General features: G+C 49.8%; 1 protein-coding gene across 1 annotated transcript in view; it reads right to left on the reverse strand.

Moving 5' to 3' along the window:
- Positions 1–21,920, reverse strand: part of RGS3 (regulator of G protein signaling 3) — a 140,626-nt gene that overhangs the window by 47,985 nt on the left and 70,721 nt on the right. The window contains exon 17 of the mRNA XM_049774164.1: positions 14,400–14,519. Within this exon, the coding sequence (XP_049630121.1) occupies positions 14,400–14,519 (120 nt within the window). The remainder of the gene's footprint in view (positions 1–14,399; positions 14,520–21,920) is intronic.

A 21,920-nucleotide genomic window follows, 5' to 3' on the forward strand; every position in this document is an offset into this window, starting at 1 on the left:
GGAGCTATTTCTGAGTGTAGAGCCAGGAGTAACCCCTGAGCACTGCCTGGTGTGACCCAAAAATCACATATGTATGTATGTATGTATGTATCTATAATATATATAAAAAGAGATTTTGGAAATTAAAGGTTAACCTAGAAGCAAACAGGAAAATGGACAAAAGATTTTAAGAGATTATTTACAATGGACGTAGCATGACTAAAAGGCATGGAAGTTAGTGTTTAACTTCTAGATGTCCAAAGAAATGCACCCTATTGGAAAATGTTTGCTATGGAGTATTGGCAAGAGTGTGGTTGGTTATCTCACCCAGATTGTTTTCGGTGCACAGATTCTTGGGGCTGTTCCAGAAGAAGGGCTTTGAGTGCAATAAAGGAAGATGCTGGGGCTATTAAACAAAACAGTCCAAATAAAGTAGGAATATTCAGGGCTGGAGAGATGATAATATAGCAGTTAAGGTGCTTGTTGTGCTTCCAGCCAACCCCAGTCTGATCATCAGCACTGCATATGGTGCCCAAGCCCTGTTGTCAGTGACCCGTGTGCAGAATCAGGAATAAGCCTTGAGTACCAGTAGGTACGGTCCAACACCTGCCCCCCCACAAACACAATCGTTGGGCCATAGACATAGTACAGGACGTAAGGCAATTTTGTGCACGTAGCTGTAGAAGTACAACCCTAGTTCAAAACCCTGGTCTCTTGAGCACTTCCAGGAATGATTCCTGAACACAGAGCCAGGAGTGGACAGATATGACCTAAGCGTAAAGAAAAGGAAGGAAGGAAGGAAGGAAGGAAGGAAGGAAGGAAGGAAGGAAGGAAGGAAGGAAGGAAGGAAGGAAGGGAGGGAGGGAGGGAGGGAGGGAGGGAGGGAGGGAGGGAGGGAGGGAGGGAGGGAGGGAGGGAGGAGGGAGGGAAGGAGGGAGGAAAAAGAAAGAGAAGAAAGAGAAAAAGGAAAGGAGAAAAGAAAGAAGTAAAGAAAGAAGGGAGGGAAGGAAGGAAGGAAGGAAGAAAGAAAGAAAGAAAGAAAGAAAGAAAGAAGAAGAAAGAAAGAAAGAAAGAAAGAAAGAAAAGAAAGAAAGAAAGAAAAGAAAGAAGAAGAAGAAGAAAGAAAGAAAGAAGAAAGAAAGAAAGAAAGAAAGAAAGAAAGAAAGAAAGAAAGAAAGAAAGAAAGAAAGAAAGAAAGAAAGAAAGAAAGAAAGAAAGAAAGAAAGAAAGAAAGGTGCTTGTAACAATGAAGTAACTGGAAGCAACTGAAACTAGAAAAAACACAAGGTCTCTACTACCTGCACAATGAAATACTCTGCAGGCACAAAAATGCTGCCACAAAAGAATGTTTACTGCAATGGGAAGTCAGGGAAACTCCCTTGTCAAACAGAGAGACACAAATTGGAAAATTCTACACACCAGGAACCTCAATTTGCAATGAAGATATATGTGTACATAACTGAAGATCTAACAGGACACACCCAGAAATGTTAACAATGACCAACTCTGTGTGTTGGGGCTGAGGGGGGGGGGCTGGATTTCCTTCTGAGTTTGATTGTATGCAAGATTAATAATGAGCCTGAATTACTTTTGCAAGAACTACCACCAAAGTGAATTGAATCTTTAAAAGCCACCCCTACTTGTCATGGCTCCATAAGCCCTGGAAATGGGGCTTGGAGGGAGTCCCTCAAAGGGACCTGTAGAATCTGGCCTGATGGCTGCCTTGCCAGGCAATTGAGGGGCACTGGGCATTGGCTTCACTCCTTAAAAGCATCCAGTGAGAGAAATAACTCTTTAGTTAGATGCCATCCAAAGCCTACAGCCAACGAGAGGCAGAATGACACAAACAGAGAGAGGTCATGGGACCACCACCCCCTCACCCCACAGCTGCCTTTATCTCACTGTTTCTGGAAAAGGTACGTTTGAACCCTGAGCTCCCAGGCCTGCTGTCCTCTAGGCACTACTTGTTGGCTGGTCCTGGCCCGCCTTCCCTGTACAGCTTCCAAGGGCGACAGCAGGACAAGTCCTGTCAGGGTGGGATTTGCAGCCAATGGAAGACTTGGTGCGCGAAGGCCAGCTGGCCAAGGTCGGACTCCTGGCCTACAAGGCGACACTCAGGAAGCTCGACCACATCCGGGCCCAGGAGTTCCCAGGCCCTCGACCTGCTCTGAGACTGACAGTTATTGCTCTGCTGAAGCAGCAGCAGGAAAGAGAACAGCTGGGCCCTCCTGGCTGGCCCTTCCTTTCCCCTCTCAGGGTCTCATCTTCTGCCCTGAGGAGTGGGTGTTGGCTGCAGGGCCCTCCAACTTGGTCTTTCTCTGACTCGATGGCACTTCCTCACAGAGGGCCTGACAGGAAAAGGAAAGGGTTGAGGTGTCTCGAGTGGCTTTGGAAGGAGCCCCTGCTCTTCCTCTCAGTGCCCTTCCCACTGCTATTTTTGGAGCTGAGGCCACAGGGCCAGGCGCCACCTTCTCGCCTCTCCCCAGAACTCCAGGTAAAACAGAGCAGCCTATTCATGGCTTTCCAACAATCGCACACCAGGAATTTGTAGGCCAGCCAGCAGACCAGACAACTTCTCTCCACCCCAATTGATCCAAGTGGTGGCTGATTTTTTTTTCCTGGTGAGAATACAGTGAAGGGAGAGGAACAAGAATGTCCCAAATATGGGCCTGAGAGATAGTACAGCGGTAGGGCATTTGCCTTGCATGCAGAAGGACGGTGGTTCGGTGGTTTGAATCCCAGCATTCCATATGATCAACCGAGCCTGCTGGTGGGGGATTTCTGAGCATAGAGCCAGGAGTGGCCCCTGAACGCTGCAGGGTGTGATCCAAAAACCAAAAAAAAAAAAAGAATGTCCCAAATACCATGAGAGTTTCCTCCCTGACCCCCAACCTCTTCCAAAGTCACTGAGAGGAAACTATTAGAAGGCTGGACACAACAAGGTCCTCACTATGACATTCTGGCCTTGCTTTCAGTTTGGGTTCTGAACCAACCAGTCTGTAAGTTGATTGATATCACAGTAAAAGAAGGAGGTCTGCCCCCAGAATCTCTGGTTCAGTCAAGATGTTTGATTGAGAATCTCAGAGATGACAAGTCATCGAGTTGTCTCAGAGGGACAAGTCTCCAGGCTGAGAACTCTAGGACCTTCTTAGAATGGGACTATACCAAGTCCCTGGCCTGCCAAAAGATCCAGCAGGCCCACTCACATCCAACACCCTCCAGCATATAAACAGCCCAGCTCCACTGTTCCAAGACTAATCTCAAAGAGATTCCAAGCTGCAGAATTATCCCAGCTCCACAAAACTCCTCCATATTTCATAGCACTGACAGCCCAGTAGGAGCATAGCAGATCTGATGGAAAATCTGTGTAGAAGGCCACCAACCTCAGTGAGCAAAAACAATAACACAGAAGGCTCAACTGGCACCAACCATCTCAGTCAATCCTCAGACAATGTCTTCAGTAACACCATTGTGAGATAGAACAATTTTCACACATTTTCTTTTATTGAACTATTTTCTTTTTTGATCGTTTTGCTTGCCATTTTGTGGTAGCAAGCGATATAAAGTAAATTAGTTTGTGCTTGCTAAGGGGACAGGCTTGGCAGGGAGTTGGGTGAGACACGTTGGTATGAGCAACTGTAATAATGAGCAGTACAGCCATGTGTGCTGAGACTACAGCTTACATGCACAACCTCAGAAAGCCAGCAAGCGTGTGCCACCATCTATTCTTGCAACAGCCCCTACCACAAAGGGAATTATCCATGCAAGAGTAATTTTATGTTTCAGTGTGAGTTGTAATGAGGAATAAAAAAAAAAAAAAGGGTTAGATTGAGCTGGAGACTCAATGAATTAGTAGCACATGTCCCGATTCTGAATATGTGTCGCCACCCACTGAGAGGTAAGTATAGTTCTCAAATGGATCTCCCCACTAGAGTCGCGTTATAAACAGTGTTCAGCTTCCCGGGCTAGCCTACTTCACCCTTTAAGAAAAGTTTATTGCCACCGTGAAGCGAATGCAAATGACACCCCCCACACACACACACTAGCATGGAAAAGACCATTTTAGAAAAGATACCTGGAAGAGGGGCCTTGCAAGAAACAAACATTAAAAAATGGCAGCAAGGAATGGAAGGGTCTGAGGAAAATGTGTGAGGGGGCCTCCAAGCGGGCTGGCACACACACACACCCTTTGCTGAAAATCACCTCAGTGGAAAAGGCTCGGAAATGTTGGTGCACAGAGAGACAAAGGATGCTGGAACAAGAGTCCCAGGAGCAGGGAGGAAGGAGGGACAGGGAGGATTGTAAATTGGAGAGATCCAGGAATGAGGGTCTCCATGGAAGAGCTGGAGGGCAAAGCCTTTGGGAGGGGAGGAGGCAAGAATAGACTTTTAATTCGGTACCCACAGTGAAGATCACTTCCTATAGGTTCTGGTCCTGGGCAGATGACGAATTGGAACATGTGCATACATGAATGTACACACACACACACACACACACACACACACAAACACATACACACACACATATACACACTCTGGTTTTAATGTGAAATACCTTAATTTAATACCTTGAATTTAATGTGACATTTTCTACCCTGTTATTAGAGTTTGAAGACTTTGAAGCCAATCTCTGGGCACATTCCTTTGTTGGGTCTGTTCACGTTGCAATATGGCATATGCAGTTAATTCTTTTCTTTTACCCTACAGAATATACCCCACATGCTGAAGAAGCCCATGTTTTTTTTTTCTCTACCCCACCTCATATTTTCTAATTAAAACCACCTACTTCTCCCGCTCAATCATCATAAATTCAACTCCTCATTTCTCTTCATAAAAGAACAATCAGATAGAAATTTTTTTGCCCCAAGTCACATAATCAGTTCCCAGCAGAAGCAGGAATGACCCATGAGCTTTCAGAATCTTTCTTTGACTTCTGGGAGGGGTCCAGTAGTCAATGAGCACCTCAAACCCATGGGAGAAAAGCAAACTACTCTTTTCCACCATCAAAAGGCCAGGGTCTGTGGTGGTACTTGAGGAGTCTTCTGTAGACTGGCACAGCTGCTTAGCAAACCAACTGTGCCTTCTGCTCTTGCTTGCCTCACCCCACTGCAGAAATACTTGGGCTTCGGGGTAGAGCAATAGTACAGTAGGTCAAGAGTTTGCCTTGCATGTGGTGGACTTGGTTTCAGTCCCTGGTGCCACATATAGTCCTCCAGGGCCCACCAAATGGAATCCCAGAGCACAGAGTGGAAGTAAACCCTGACCATAGCTGAATGTGAACCCTAAGACTAAAACACACAAATGAAAAAAGTCCAGAGAGAATTGGGGGTCTGGATTTCTAACCCTGCTTCTAACACCGCCTTGTCCCACCATTCTTGGTCACTTCCTCTCAACCTTCTGCTTTTCTTTTTCAAGTCTCAGTCTCCTCACCTAGAAGACAGGAAGATGAAGTAGATGAAACTGTTGAGCCAGTCCCCATTCCACAGCATCTAGGAGCCCTACCAAGGGCCAAGTAACAGTAGCACTGGAAATAAAAAGCGATGAGAGCATCCTGGGGGCGCAAGATGCTCCTAGGCTTGCAGGCATTTTTGCCAGTAGAAAAGATATTTACATGGAGATTGGGATCTTGAGAGGCACCTTGGAAGAAGGACTGCCTTCAGCAGGGAGATAAGAGAAGGGTAGGATACAGTGGGGCAGGCAGGCAGAGCGTGCCTAATAGGTAGAGGAGAAGGAAATAACCGGGGGTGTTTGGTGGCAGGCACAAATTGGGGCGCAGAGTAACCAGTGAGTGAGACTTGAGGGTTCCAACTGAGACCTGCTCATCCCAACTCCTAAATCATCCTGAATGCAGGGTCATATCCTAGGCCTCCCACTTCTCCACTGGACACACTATGATTGGTGGAACACAGAAGAAAGTCATCAAATGGGCAGGTTGCTAAATCCCCTAAAACTCAGGTCTTGGACCCTCAGTTAAGCAGAAGGAGAATACATGTGTCATGGGGATAAGGATGCTGTGGAAGCCATGGGGAGGGCAAGAGACAATGTAGATCAAGAGGTTGGCACAGTGTCAGGTTGGCTTGCAGCATAAGTGCTCACAAAATTACCTGGTGTGAATTACTCCCCCTCTAAACTAAAGCTCTGGGAACAATGTCCTCCCATTGGAAGGCAGTGGCCCTATTCAGAGAAAGACGTGGTGGCAAATACGGTCAAACCAGGATAGAGGGCAAGGTCAGGGAGTCTTCCTAAGAAGCTAAAAATGGAACGACAAGCTGGCTGGGATGAAGAGCAAGAAGAGGAAGGAGGGGCTGGTCGATCTGTTGCTGAATATGCAGTGAAGACAGGAGGATGGAGAGGTGGGTGCAGAGAGCGCCTCAACAATGGAACATTTTAGGGAAGAGTTAGCGATAGTTGAAATCTTGTTCAGGGACTTTAATGTCACTTGGGTTTGAGATTTGAAAGCAGGCAAATAAACAAATCAGGATCGCAAACTGGAGTAGATTCTCCCTGCTTCAGCTGAGATTTGGGGCCAAGGCTGGCCAATCTGATATTCAGATATGTAACCTCTCTATTCTTTTTAGTCTTATCTCTGCCATGCTGCAAGGACCTCAAAGCTGAGTCTACTGGTTCTCTTGAATGCCAGACTCAAAAGTAGAGGGCAAGAACCCCATCACCTCATTCAGCCTGCCACAAAGAGCTGCCACTCATCCTTCCAGACCACACTCTTTACACCCCATTTCCCCATGCATGAAGTTATGGACCTTTTCAAATGGGTTCATGGCTTAGGAATAGTAATTCTGCATGTTGATTCTCTAGTGTGTGGACAATCTGCTCCTCATTATATTTCTCCGGAAGGCATCACCTTCAAAGCAGCATTTCTCAACCTGTTTTTCATAATGATCCATGGACTGGCAGGGAGGCCAAGATGGCAGGTCAGTGCTTTATCAGCCTTTATACACCTGTGGACCAGCATGGATCCACACCATTCAGACAAGGCCATGGTGGTGTGGAACTGTGACATGCACCAACCATTTGCTGAGTCTTAGTCCCTTGCAGCCAGAATGCAGGGCTCCCAGGAGGCTTTGGGGAGAGAAATACTCAGGGCCCACACCCACCCTCTCCAAAGCCCAGGCTCTCACTTGTGGGGGACCCTCCATTTGAAATGTCCATCCCCTCACTTTGCAGATGTCTCTCGGTGGGTGTGGTGGGTAAGAAACCAAGACATGGGTGGCGGGAGGTAAGCAAAAGGATTTTGAAACAAGACAAGAAACAATGATAAGAGATATATAAATAAACGTCATCATTATTTCCAACAGATCCCAGATGCCAAGGGCCAGTGGTGCTTCCAGATGAAAGCCCCAGTCCCCCAAAGGCCCTGAGCATTAGTCCTTTGAAAACATGCAGAGGAGGTCAGAGGGCACTGGGGGCAGAAGGGGTCCAGGGCTTAAAGTTCTCTTTGTGCTCCGATCGCACAGATGGCCTTTGCAACAATGAGTGGCTGTGCTCCATCCTCCCAGCTCCTCAGCAGAGACACTGGGGCAGGACAATTGGCCTGTCAGGAAAGAACCATTGTGTATGCTTCTCCACCTGATTGATGTGCTGGGCGGGGTTCCCTGTTTCCCGTGATTATGACTCTCCGAGGCAGTTTTGAGAGCATGTCCCAAGTCCTGGATGGTGGTCCGGGCAAGGACACAGACGAATAGACCCTGGCCATCATTCATCTTCTTAAGTCCATAGATCCAAATGAACTGTTTCATCAATTGGTGGAGTTGAGTGGCCAGAGCACTGTAACAATTCAGGCACAGGGGCAACGGGGGGATGGTGAGCAGATGGGCAGGCACAGGGAAGAAGAGCTCAACCCTACAGTTAGAGGATGTTTTGGGAGATGTCAGTGGGTAGAGAGAGCCCGGGAAAGACTCATCCTTCATAGGTGTTCTCAGAAACTTTGTTTTTTCAATGGTGTCATTTTTAAAGACAATTAAAGTCAAGTCCAGGGATGGTCAACTTTGCTTGATTGGGTCCCAGCAGATGATCCCAGATATATGGTCCCAGGACTTGAGGAGATTTTTCCCTGACCCTAGTAAACCACACCCCATCCTGTGGCACTGTGGCACCCACATGACAAAACCTTCCATGGCAGCAGAGCAGTGAGAGGCGAGGGAGTCTCTTTGAGGAATCAAGAGGCCACAATCAGTAGATAACTCTGTTGGACATACGATCTTCCTCTGGAGCTTACAAGACCCCTGTAGAGAGGGTCCATGCTACTTCCTTCAGCTACTCAGGGACTCTGTGTAACCTGGACTTCCCTCTTCCTCCAGCTAGGGTTCCCTAAACCTAATAGTCCAAAGGCTTTCTTTTGTGGGGGAAAAAATCATTCTGTGCCCTTCTGCCTGGAAATCTACCTGGAAATCTACCTTCTTTAATTGAAAAAATAGAAAGCACTCCCAAATGCTCTTAAAGCCACTCCTATCTAATTCCCCTATCATTCTGGTACTGTCAAGGGAGGTGGGTGAGGGCAATAACACCCACTTTGGAGAAGTGATCTCGATAATGCCACTTAGAAAAGGAGGAGCGCCAGTCACATCTGACCTGATTCCACCTGGGGTGTGGTGGGAGGAGTAGAATGGATAGTTCATGAACCATCGGTAATGGGCTGAGAGCTGCTGAGAGATTGGGGGTTCATCTCCTGAGGGCTGCTGTATTCTGGCCTCCCTTTGGTCCAGATTCTGGAAAAGAACCTAACTGGTATCCTCACTGACCCTGGAGAATGGGTGCTGCTGCTCCCACATATTCCAGAGATGGTTCCACAGTTCAGCCCTGCAGGTGCAGAGACCAGAAACTACCTCTATTCAGCTTGCAGCTCCCTACCCATCCATGTCTCAGGGTCTGGGCTCTGATGTCTCTTCCCTAGGACTCTGTAGTGATTCCTAATTCAACCCTTCACACTCACACAGAGCCCCTCACTTGGGCTCTTGGCTCTAGAATGGCCCTTTCTCAAAAGCCTGCCATCGCTGTCCACAGACTCAGAAGAAAAACTGGAACCGGCCACCATGACTTTGCTTGGTTCATCTGGCATTGATTTCTAGATCTGGGGGCCTAGTCTGTTCCACACACACACACACACACACACACACACACACACACACACACACACACACACACACACACACACACACCTTCCCCTCTCCACAGGCTTCCCTATCTGCCGAGTGCATACCTGTCATGTTCTGTCATGTTAGGCCCTTGGACCCTGCCACATAAGGTAATTTGCGTACTATTTCCTCTTGGAGAATGCTGTTCTTTTCCAGCATAGGCTACTCCACATGTGAGCAGAAGTGTGTATGCGCATTCACGTATCCATGTGTGTAGAATTGGTGCTGGTTTTCCTCTAGTGCCCATGTCCCCTCTAGGGCCAACATCTTGGAGACAGCAGTGAGCATATCTGATCCCTTCCCTCAGAGACTCTCCCAGGCCCTAGCACAGAGGAGATGCTACCTCCCCACCAAATCTCTATAGCAGGGTTGAGCAAATGAAAGGCTAAGTAGGATGATGAAAAATAAAAAGAGTGTGAGAGAGAGACACTTCTGGCAGTATATGTGTATGTGGGGTTTCTGTGACCTCTGCCCACTGGGAGGTCATTGGAGCTGCCACCGGAAAGCAAGGAGTGTTCTCCCCTCTGTCCTCCTGAGGACTGAGCTGCTGAGTTTGTCCACGTGGGACTTTTGTACACCAGCCCACATGCCTTGGGGGCCCCTCAGATCACTGGGGTTCCGTCTGATGCCAGTCCACTTGCAACCCAGGGAGGAGCTGTGCCCTTCAGATGACCCCCAGGCCCACCATCTTAGTCCTCCGAGGGGGTGTCCAGTTGAGGTGAGGTGATTGTGTGGTAGGGGATGCCCCAGAAAGGGTTAAGTTGCTGGTAGCTGAGTCCTGCCCTTGGGCTTGCTCAGCCAATCAGAGTCTGTCCTGATGAGGTAAAGCTTCTATCCTGGGTGGCATTGGCGGAGGTGGCCAGCCCCATCTCCTTCTGGAGAGAGCCGTAAGGGTGGAGTTTCTGTGGAACCAGACAGAACTGGAATTAGCTCGCTGTGCACTTGGGGGGACCTGCCCCTGCTCTTTTCCTCCACTTCCTAGGGGGGTTCATGCACAGCCAGGCCTTTCCAGAACCAGGTGGCACGAACCTCGGAGTCACTTCAAAGCCTGGGAGGGTGGTGCTGGGGAAGGGAGGGGGGTCCCTGCATGAGCCCCAGGACTCATAGCAGGTGCATCTAGCAAAAAGTGGCAGGAAAGTCATTGCTGCGTGTAGTCAGGGCAGCAGCTTCGGATCTTTCTGCAGACACTTTACAGGGCACCAGCCAGAGCACTCGGTCAGTTCCTCTTCTGAGATCAGGCTCTGCAGGGCACCCCAGAAGTTTAAGGTTCCCCAAGGCCGAGCTTGAGAAGCAGGCGCCACACCTCCAGAGCCACGTGTTGTTATTTTTGACCTGCTGGCCCATCTCCACCAGGGGACAGAGTGGAGGCCATTCCCTCTGCACAGAATCCTGGGGGAACCCAGAGAATGGGGAGCACATAAGGGGCCCCTGCTCATCTCTGACATCTCCCCATGTAAGCATCCCCTCCTCCAAGGCTGCCCAGCACCGGAGACTGGGAGGGGACCCCCTCAGAGACTGCTCTTAGGAACTATACCGGCTCCTGGCTGCCAGGGCTGCCACACTCCCATCTGTTCCTTTTACAGAGAACCCCACAAGCACCAGGGCTCTGCTTCCTCCTGCAAAGTACCTATATCGGCATCTGGCACAGAGGAGGTGAGTCCCGTGTACCTTTCAACGCACAAACCAAAAGTGTGTCTATCCCCTTCGCTTAGAAATCAAGGGGTCCCAGTTGGATACCCCATGGGGCCTTCTAGACAAGAAGCAGCCGCACAATGCCTGGAGAAAGGGGGCCTAGTCAAAGTCAAGGGGGACAGAAGGAAGAGGTGGGTGTTCCAGGATAGAATTGGTGGGGAGAGCTGGGAGAAGCAGGAAGTTGCATTTCCACAGACAGAGCAAGAGTGCAGGGCCATAGCAAGGCATTACTGAGGCTGGTTAGGAGGTCTGGAGGGGCTCATGGTACACCCCTGGTTAGGCTGCCCCACCACCCCCAGCCCGGTCACCTGTAGGCCACAAATTCTTTGGAGGCAACACCTAAGTCTAGTTCTGCACCTTTCTATCAGCCAGAGGAGAACAACCATTACCCCATAGGCAACCCTTTTCACAGGCTTTCAAGGGACATTAAAGCATCAGGGTGAGGAGAACAGATCCAGGCCCTCTGCTTTTAGGAGGGTTGCAAAGAACCCCCTTAGCACTGTGCAGGTTGGGACCACAGAGACAACAAACATCAAGGCCACACCACAGGCAGGTCCCCTGTCTCTCTGTATTTTAATATTTTTGGTGTATGTCTGTGGTGGTGGGGATAAACAGTATTAGAATACATTCAGAGTGGCTAAAGAAACTGTGGTATATATACACAATGGAATACTATGCAGCCGTAAGAAGAGATGAGGTCATGAAATTTTCCTACACATGGATAGATATGGCATCTATTATGCTGAGAGAAATAAGTCAGAGGGAGAGAGATAGACACAGAATAGTCTCTCTCATCTATAAGTTTTAAGAAAAGTAAAAAACTTCATTGTAATAATACACAGAGACAATAGAGATGAGGGCTGGAAGGTCTGGCCCACGACATGAAGCTTGCCACAAAGAATGATGATAGATGACAGATGACAACTATCATGACAATGGTAGTGAGTGAGAGAAATAGAATGCCTGTCTTGAATGCAGGCAAGGGGCAGGGGAGGAGGGAGATGGCGGACATTGGTGGTGGGAATATTGCACTGGTAATGGGAGGGTATTTAAAAAAAAAAAAAAGAAATAAATAAAAGAATACATTCAGAGATGTCCAGAGCTTACTTTTGGTGGTTCTATGCTCAGGAATCACTTCTCACAATGCTTGGAGGACCTTTTGAAGTGTTGGCTATTAAACAGGGCTATTTACCACATGCAAGGCAATCACATCACACCCATTACTATCTCTCCAGCCCATCCTCTGGCTCTCACAATTGCCTATTGTTCTCAACAAGCATTTATTTTCTCCAGGAAATCTCCCATTGGTGCTGTTTTGCAGATTCGGGCCTCTTTGAGCAAAGCCCATTCCAAGGAGTCAGAGACACACAGAGAAGGAACCAGGGAGATAGGTCTCGCTGCTGGCATGGCCTGGGTAGGGGCCTCATAGGTCAGAAGGAGAACATCACAGAGATAATAGTGAGAAGCTGTGAATGGAGAGGCAGCAGTGCCAGCTGGGCTGGACCATGTCAGCAAGCAGCATTCCGGGGGCCAGAAGCATCAGTCACATGCATGCTCTGCCCCAGGGAGAGACTGAGGTCTTGCCAGCAAGCCGGGAAGGAGGTGCTCATGCACTTCAGAGGACATGCCTGGTGACCACTATAACCAACATTGCTGAAACCTCCTTGGAAGTGGGGGTCAGGGCAAGAGCAGGTTGAACACCACTTGTCTTGGGGTGCATTTTGTAAGTGATTAGTAGTAAGTTGCAGGTTCTCTAAGTATGCATATGGGATGAGGGGGTATAGTGAGACTCCCGCCAAGTAACCTGTATCACAAAAAAGAACAACTTCACTTCTCCAGGATGGCGGTTCCCCCTGGGATATGAAATACAGGGTGGGCGGCTTTTTGAGGGGTGAGGCAATTCATAGAAGAAATCCCCCTTCATCAAGCTTCTCCATTGAACACCTTCTTTAAGGTTTTGGCTAGAAATGTCCTGTAAAGGCTCTTAACCCAAGTATACCACATATCTCGGGTGGCTCTGAGACCTATCCCCACACTCTAGGACCCAGTCTGATAGCTGCAGAGTTCCCCCACCAAGGATCAAATGGGAGACTGGCTCACCAAGTCATGAAGAAGCTGTTCCCACACATGCCCACAGTCTCCTGGGCTGGGCTCATATTCCAGTATGCCACTAATTCCACAAGACTGAGAACCACAAATCTAGCTATGGGGAGTAGGGATAGCAAGGTCTCACAGTGGAACCATCTGTCACCCACATAGCAAGTGGCCTCCAGCCTTTAGGGGACTCAACATGGAAGTCCGAAAGGAAGAGGGGCAGCAACACATTTTCCTCACACTCCAGCAGTGATTGAGCTCCTGCTGTTCACCAAACCCCATGTGAACCAAATTTGTTCTGTCCCGTGTCTACCTCATGGCAGCCCTTGAGGGGAAAAAAACTGTTCTACAGATGAGAAAGTCACAGCACCAATGAATAGGAGCAGTCACTGACAAGCATATGGTCTCCCAACAGCTGACAAGGACTCAGACAATCTGCCCACCAGCACTGCTTTGCCCCCAGGCTTTGTAACCCCCCTTTGGAACAACCTTGGAACTGTTTGTCCTCCCACTTCCAACTTCCCCTGGGAGAAAGCTTAGCTCAGCAAAGGACCTGGCTGCCTTTCGCTTCTTGCTTCTTACTCCCTTTCATTCATTCTCTCTCCATGAATCCAGCCAGTTCCTGTTACTGTCAACCACACCGAACTCTCAAATGGCCATCATGCTAGGCAGAAGAGTGCCTGGACACTTGCAAAAGGAGACACACATATGCCTGGGTACTGCCACCCTGGAGTCAAAGGAAAAGGCTGTGGTTCAGCTCCTGATCCATCATCTCCCCCCAAAATTGGCCCAGCTGAATTGAGGCTAGTTCCTGATCAGCCTCAGCTAGGAGCACCTCCCAATGCTCCCATTGGCTGGAATCTTTTTTTTTTTGGGGGGGGGGCACACCCGGCGGTGCTCAGGGGTTACTCCTGGCTGTCTACTCAGAAATAGCTCCTGGCAGGCACGGGGGACTATGTGGGACACCGAGATTTGAACCAACCACCTTTGGTTCTGGATCTCTGTGCTCTCTCGGGGCCCTGGCTGGAATCTTGAGCCCCAGACTACTGGGCTCCATGGGGTTGAGGTCTGCATCAATTCTATCAGCTTCCAGCATAGTCGTCCCATCCCTATGGGATGGGTTTGGCATGGGTCAGTGTAAAGTCCAGTATGCAGCACCCAGGCACCCCCTTGACCCTGGCAGAGGAGGGGAGTGTTCTGGGGAGACTTAACTTGATTTCCACATGGCCACAGGCCAACCAATGACAATGACTAGGACTGAGGAGTCCTGTATGGTTTGGTTCTGCCAAATTCTTGACTTTCACGGTGCCCCCAGTACCATTAAACCTACCCAGAGGATCCAGGGACATGTCCGGCCAGCCAAGAGCTCAGTAACCAAGTTCTAAGTTTGGGTTGGTCCCAAGCTACATTCAGTGGCTCACTCAGGGATCCTTGAGCTTGGGATAGAGCCATGTTGCAGGAATTGTGACCATGGCCAGACTCTTACCTTGCTTTCTGGGGGTACGGCCAGCTGTTGCTGCTTCGCGATGTTCTCTGCCAGACACCAGCACACCCTCTTCTTCTGCTCCCGCGAGTGCGCTTCCAGGGTGAATAAGCACTCTGCCTTCTGACGTCAGGGCAAAGGGAGAGAGAGACTGGTCAGCGCTGCGCCCTATATTGGGGCTCCCAGGCCCAAGCCCATCATCACTGAACTCTTAAGGGTGTGCATAAGGGTGAGGCTGCTGATGCCGCTCCCCAGAGGGGAGGGTCCAACTAAAAGCTACAAATGCATGCTAATCCCCGGTGGTATGGAGGCAGCTGGAGGGGTGGGGAAACCAGCTGGGGGCCCAGATGGCCAGCTGAGCCCCACATTCACAGAGAGGGGGAAGGGAGAGTGGTGGGGAGAACCAGGCAGAAAAGAGGAGGTTGCCTCCAGAATAGACAATACAGGGCAGCTGTTAGGGTAGGTGTGGGGGAGTATGGGGACCCCAAAGAGCCAATATCTTGAACCTTCTTAGATCCTCTGTGCAGCCAGAACTCTGCTCTCCAACTCTGTACCCCATCATATAACAAAACCATAGTTCAGTGGGGGTTCTGAGGACTCAGCCATGGCACTCCTGGCAAGTCTTTGGCAGGTAATCCTGGGGCCTTTATCAGTCTGATCAATGATTGGTCAGTCCCATTAAGTATGGGGATATTCTCAGTTTCATTTCAGTCTTATTGGGAGAGTCTCAAGGAACATTGGGAGGTTTAAGAGACCACTCTGGTAATTCTTGACTGACTGACTGACTAGGTAGGTGATTAAATATAAGAGCCCAAGAACAAAATGCTCCTTGATTTCTGGTACTGGGTACCTGGTCACCCCAAAAGCACTGGTGATCTTTAAGATCAGACTTGGTAGAGCTTAGGGCAGCTCCAGGGCTGCAACAGTGGTATGCGGGATCCACATGATGCCAAGTATTAAATGCAGATTGGGTACAAGCTAGACCTGTACCCCAACTTCTTCACTATCTTCACAAGCCTTGTCTCTTGGCTGCCCAACATCCCAACATAGAAACTTCTATGCCCAACATAGAAACTTTTAGAAATGTCTTTCTCATTGGTGACCAAACCAGTGTGTGGGTGTATGGCTAGCAGTGGCATTGATAAACTAGGGCTCCCTGCAAGGACTTCCCAGAGGAGGCCAAATCCAGGTTGACCCTCGCACAGGTGCTCAGGTGCTGTTGGCACCCAGGGAGACCCCTAAAACAGACACATGTACAGGCAGAGACACTGGCCAGTCTCCACCTCCCGGACTCAGCCATTGGGACTGCAGGTTCTTTCTAATTCTGCTGGAATCTGATTATAGCCCACAAGGCTGTGATGAGATGAACTCAGCCAGGGAGCCAAAAGCAGATACTGGAGGGGCCAGGGAGAAAGGAAGATCATGTATCCCACCAGGCCAACTCCGTCTTTGCTTGGGCAGGTCTGGTTTACATCCTACTTGTGTTCCTTCCCAGCTGGTTGGTGACCTCAGGAGACACGGTCACATGGGAATGGCTAAGCTCCTGCTTCTGGAAGTCCTGAGAGACTGAGCAAGGGAGGACAAGCCTGGACTCTCCTGAAGCCTGCTGCTCTCCGGTTAGCTTGCAGCTAAAAGTGAGTTGGGCCTGTGTTGGGCCCTGAGGGAAAGAGGCAAAGAAAGGAAGATCTGGCTCTTGCCTCAGGGAAGACTTATGTTCTCTTTGTTACCCTAGAAACCTCCTAGCACTCCAGTGGGTTGAGGGCAGGTAATCCTTGGTACCTCAGGGCCCAAGCAATGGCCAACTAGCTCATTGGGCCAAGAATTACTAGGAGTAATTAGGAGTAATAAAGACCCTTGAGCACAGCATGAGAGGTCCCCCCCCCCCCCAAGAAATCAGTTGTATAAGAAAGAGCCAAACGAGGCTGGAGAGATAGCACAGCGGTGTTTGCCTTGCAAGCAGCCGATCCAGGACCTAAGGTGGTTGGTTCAAATCCCGGAGTCCCACATGGTCCCCCATGCCTGCCAGGAGCTATTTCTGAGCAGATAGCCAGGAATAAACCCTGAGCATAGCCAGGTGTGGCCCAAAAATCAAAACAACAACAACAAAACCAAGAAAGAACCAATCTAAGGCCAGGTACTAAGCAAGGAGCCAGGGGCTGGCATCATCAGGGAGTGTTTGGGGATATTTTCCACCTTGTAGGCCAACCCAGCTCTCTGGGTATCACCCTTCTGGGCACAGCCTCCTCCCCTGTGGCATTCCTGGGGTACTGGCCACTCCTCTTCTGGTGGCCTCTTCAGGAAAGTATCAGCACAAACATCAGAGGGAGAGGGAAGAAGTCCACATCTGGGCCCATGGGGTGGAGTGGGGGAATATCCTGCAGCTCCCACTTACCTTACCTACAGACTTGTCCACTTCCCAGCACCCCAGCCACTATGGAGAAGGGGACACTGCCAGGGAGACCACGTGGCTCCCTGTCACCACCCCTGCGAGAGCACAGGGTGTGGGTGTGACTCAAGTCATTCCCTCAAGGCTCCCTCTCTCACCCTGCCACAAACACCCCCTTCTCCCGGATCCCTCAACTGCCTCTATGCTTCCTGTTCTGAAGTGGGGGAGATTCCTTCAACTTGCATAATAGCCTTTTTATGTGATGATTTACTTCCAAAAGCAATTCTCCATCCAGGCCCATGAGGTCTCTTGAATCTGGGTGTTTACACCCCTTCCACGAAGTGGTTCAGAAGGCAAGACTATAATTATTTTATAATGGAAAACAAAAGTCAAGGCTCTGAATAGCCAAGGGTGTCCCTAGGGTTTATATTTATTATGTGAGCCACAGAGGGGAGACTGAAGGTGAAAGAGGAGAAATGCCTGCAGAAACCTCACCCCTAGATCCAGGGAGGCCTTGCCCCCAGGCCCAGGTATTGACTTTCTTGAGGATGGCGCTTGAAGACCTGCAAAGCCTCAGAGCCCCTAGAAAGAAGAGGAACTTAGGAACAACTCAGGGACTGGTGGACACACTTGGCAAGGCCCTTGTTGTATATCTAAACATTTCCATGGGATTATTATGTTACTGATCCTACCCTGATCGGTGATTGTGCCCTACCCTAGGGTGGTACCTTCTTATGATATATAAAAGCAAGGGTCTGTTGAAGGCTGGGGCTTTTTTCCAGGGGCTTATTCTGAGGCTTTTGGCTTCAGCTTTATGCATGGAATAAAGCTGTTACCTTCAGAAGCCTGACTGCCTGCTAGCTTTATACCCACCGCATTCACCTCAGAACCACCGGTGACAGGGTAGCAGATGTGTGGTCCGAGCTGGAGGAGAAAGACCTCATCCTCCATCCCTCCATCAGTCAACCCCATCAAGGGTTGTTCTGCAACAGCCCTGAGTTTGATCCCTGGCACAACAGAGGTGACACCCCCCCCCAATCTTGTGCCAAGCACCACTAGGTATGACCCTGCTGGTCTCAGCATGGTTGGGTCCCAGCCACATTACAATGAGTCATGCAGCCAATAGGACCACGAGTGTCCCCCATCCACACCAGACCTCCTGAACTCTGCTGGGAGCTCCACTTCCATAAAACTCATTCAAGAGACAAAACTAGAGTCTGATACCTGGGGTCTGTGGATCTCAGAAACAACAGAGTTCTGGGCAGATTTCTGTACAGTTCTGCTCAAATGTGCCCTTGAACCCCCTTAGACAAACCATAGGAAGTTCCCCAGATAACAGGTAGCAAGTGGGTTACCTGTACCTTGATCCTGAGACTCCCCACCCACAGTGCCCTGCTCGGTCCTCAGCGCTCTCGAGCACTAACTGCTTCCCAAACCAGGAATGTCACCATGAGCAGCTACGATGGTCTCTGTCCTACTGACAGCCATGAATATTGCTGCCTTGCCACAGCTCACCCCTGGGCCATAGGCTCTGGGAAGTCTCATGTCTTCATCTGGATGGCCATGGCATCACTGGCTCCCAACAGTAGAGTATGGTGCTGGGGTTCTGCTCCTGTGTTGTCCAATACAGAAGGACCCCAAGGGCCCCAGGAACTAGTCCGGGTTCTAGATCATGCACAGGAAGTGCTTTCTAGGATGTGCAAACATCTGGGAAGGTCTTTACTGCTCAGACTCTCAAGATGAGTTTTGTAGGCTGGGCCAGAAAGGGGGCGTATAGAGAGAGACAGAGAGACAAACAGAGACAGAAAGACACAGGGACAGAGACAGAGAGGAGAGAAAAAAGAGAGAGGAGGGGTGAAACAGAGAAGAGAGAGAAGAAAAAGGAGAGGGGAGAGAGGAAGAGAGAGAAAGAGAGTTCAGAGCCAGAATTCTTCTGGGCAGAGGAACCGCCAACTGCCTCCATCTGTCTGAATCATTGTCTCCTCCCCAACACCCACCTTTCACCCAACCCCACACCCTCCCCCTACCTGGCTTAGACTTTTAGCCTATGAACTATCTCCTAATCCACTTGAGAGTCAGTGCAACAACTTCAGTGTTAGAACCCCAGGACTGTGCCCGCCAGGCCAGACTCCAAAGCCAAATATGCAAGCTTACCCCAGAGTAATACCTGATGTGCTCAGGTAAACCCTTAACTCCTCACCCCACAGCAGGACACTAGGCCCAGCACACGCTTCTCCATATACAATGGCTCAGAGCCATGAAATATGGACCTCCTGGGTCACACCAGAAGAAAACTGATCTCCTCTGGGCCTTGCAAAGGGTTCCATGCATTGTGACTTGAACTTAAATGATTGTTTTCTTTGGAAAAATGAGAAAACCCTTCTGTTGGGATTTGTCAAAAGTTCTCATCTTGGCTCAGATCTCTGGTTGTGCCCTGGGAGACACACTGCTGTCCCTCCAGATGAGAAAACTCAGGCTCAGAAAGAGAAAAATGTTGGGCTGGGGGGCGGCCCAGGAGGGCCCAGGTGCTGAGAGAGTTCAAGCGGGGAGGTTCCCCAGGGAGTCTGTGATCCGGCCACATCCCTGTAACTGTAACACCCATGGCCATAAATGCCAGTGATCCCTCTTAGCTTTCTCTTGATGGGATCGATCCTGCGCTGGTGCGGTGTCTAATGGAAAGTAAATGAGTCTGAAAGGTTCTCTCTCCCCCTGGCTGTGAGGCCAGCTACCCTCACAGCTGCCCACGCAGAGCACCAGCCCAGAGTTGGCTCTTCGCTAAGTGCCTCGGGCGAGGCTCTCTGGGATCTCACTGAATCTTATTTCCTCATGGCAACACCCCTGCAGTGCCCAGAAAGAGACAGACAGACAGAGAAGACACAGAAAGAAAACACACAGAGATAGAGTCAGAGAAGACACAGAGAGAGAAGTCACACACACACCACACAGAGAGAGAGAGAGAGAGAGAGAGAGAGAGAGAGAGAGAGAGAGAGAGAGAGGAGAGAGGGAGGGGGGAGGGAGAGAGGAGAGAGGGAGAGAGAGAGAGAGAGGGAGAGAGAGGGAGGAGAGAGAGAGAGAGAGAGAGGGAGGGAGGAGAGAGAGAGAGAGAGAGAGAGAGAGAGAGAGAGTAGTGGGGCCTCAGCCCAGCCACCATAGTCCCTCGGAGAGCCATCAGGCAGGTGGAGGCCAGCTCAGATTGAGTCCAGGACTTCCTTCCCACACACTCAAAATTCCCCAAAGCCTCAGTTCTTCGATTAGTGGAGCTGGCATCAGAGTCTAGAACTAGGGATCCACCTTCCTCTTTGCCCACCCACTCCCCCTTTTCACTACCCCTGGATACCATCAGTTCCAAAACACAACTGCCCTTTGGATTAAGCTAAGCATCTGGAGGAGTTCCAGGGACTCTGCTGCCTGCACCTTCACCCCTGTTCTGTATCTCTGCCTCACTGATCCTGTGGGGAGCAATTTTTCCCTGGTCTTTTCCTTGTGGCCTACCTTACTGCACAGTCTCCTTAGCTTCCCCCTCAGAAGTCCCTTCTGGGAATGGGATGATGGCTCTGAAGCCAGCAGAGGGTTACATTCTCTCTAGTGACTATGCACCAGACTAGAAGAATAGGAACCTCAGAGGGCTTAGAGGGGATTAGGACATGGTCACCAGGATCCATTGTCAGGGTGCATTGAAGATTGGCCCTACGTTGGTGAGTTTTGTTTTATTTTAAATTTTTCTGGGCCATGCCTGGTGACACTCAGGGGTTACTCCTGGCTCTATACTCAGAAATCTCTCCTGGCTTAGGGGACCATTATGGGATGTCAGGGATCGAACCAAGTTCTGTCCTGGATCAGTCATGCACAAGGCAAGTACCCTACTGCTGAGCTATCACTCCAGCCCCATGGTGAGGTTTTCTCTGTCTAAGAAATGCCCACTCTGACTCTCCTCTCTGGCCTTGCTTTTTTCTCTGGGTGCTGCTGGTTGTGGTCCCCGCAGAAGTGTGGGCTTGGGGTTCTCCCGGGTCCCCCCAGCCTCTGAGTTAGGCATGCCTGAGGCCGAAGAGCAGCACACCTCCAGTTCCTCTTATCACAGAGCCAAAGTTGCTCAATGGGCTGAACAACCAGCAGGTATCACATGCAGGAGATCTGGGTTTAAGCCTCAAAGTCACATGGTCCCCCTCAATATTGTAAGAAGAGGCCTTCCCCCAAGCACAGAGCTGGGTGTATGGTCGTGTGTATGCCCCAACAAAAACCAACTAAAATAAAAAGGAGCAAACTGCAAGAGAAAAATACTGTCTGGCCACAGGCCTCACTGCCCCACGAGCCCCATTGCCTGGCACTTACTGAAAGAAAAGCCGCAGACTCCCCACCATTGCCCACTCAGATCAATATTCCTTCATCACTCCTTACAGGCTAAACATCTCACCGCTCCCTGAAGCCAGCCAGCAGAACCTCTTGGCATTGGGAAAGACAAACTTGGCTTGGTAGGCAGCTGGCCTGGCCTTCAAGGATCTGGAGCCAGATTTCAGACCTGGTCAAGGAAACTCCCAATAGAGAAAGGGCTGCACGCTCTAGATCTTCTCTACCTGTTTCCCTGCTTCTCCCAAGGGATTCCTCACTGGGCGCCATGAAAGCCCCAAAGGGCCCAGCGGAGGATGTGTTGATATGGGAAGGACATGACACCCACAGCCTTCTGTGTTATTTTGCATAATTAAATTCTCAGCTCAGCTCTGCCCACATGTCTGCCCTGTAGAACCTGCTGTTGTCCCTGGAAGCTCCCATCTTGCTAGCTCTGTCTTCTCCCTTGGGGGGGGGGGGAGTTCTGTCCACTCCAGGGTACCAGGGGGATATCTGCCCCTCTTCTCTTCATCAGGAACAAAGGGATTGTTTTTATTTATTTATTTATTTATTTATTTATTTATTTATTTATTTATTTATTTTTGGTTGTAAGTCACACCCGGCAGCGGAGTTCAGAAGTTACTCCTAGCTCTGCACTCAGAAATCGCTCCTGGCAGGCTCGGGGGACTATATGGGATGCCGGAAATCGAATCACCATCTGTCCTGGATCGGCTGCATGCAAGGCAAACACCCTACCACTGTGCTATCTTTCTGGCCCTGGAAGGATTGTTTTCAATTGCAAAGAACACCCACTA

The sequence above is a fragment of the Suncus etruscus genome, chromosome 5 (assembly GCF_024139225.1).
Source record: "Suncus etruscus isolate mSunEtr1 chromosome 5, mSunEtr1.pri.cur, whole genome shotgun sequence".
In the NCBI taxonomy this organism is placed as follows: domain Eukaryota; kingdom Metazoa; phylum Chordata; class Mammalia; order Eulipotyphla; family Soricidae; genus Suncus; species Suncus etruscus.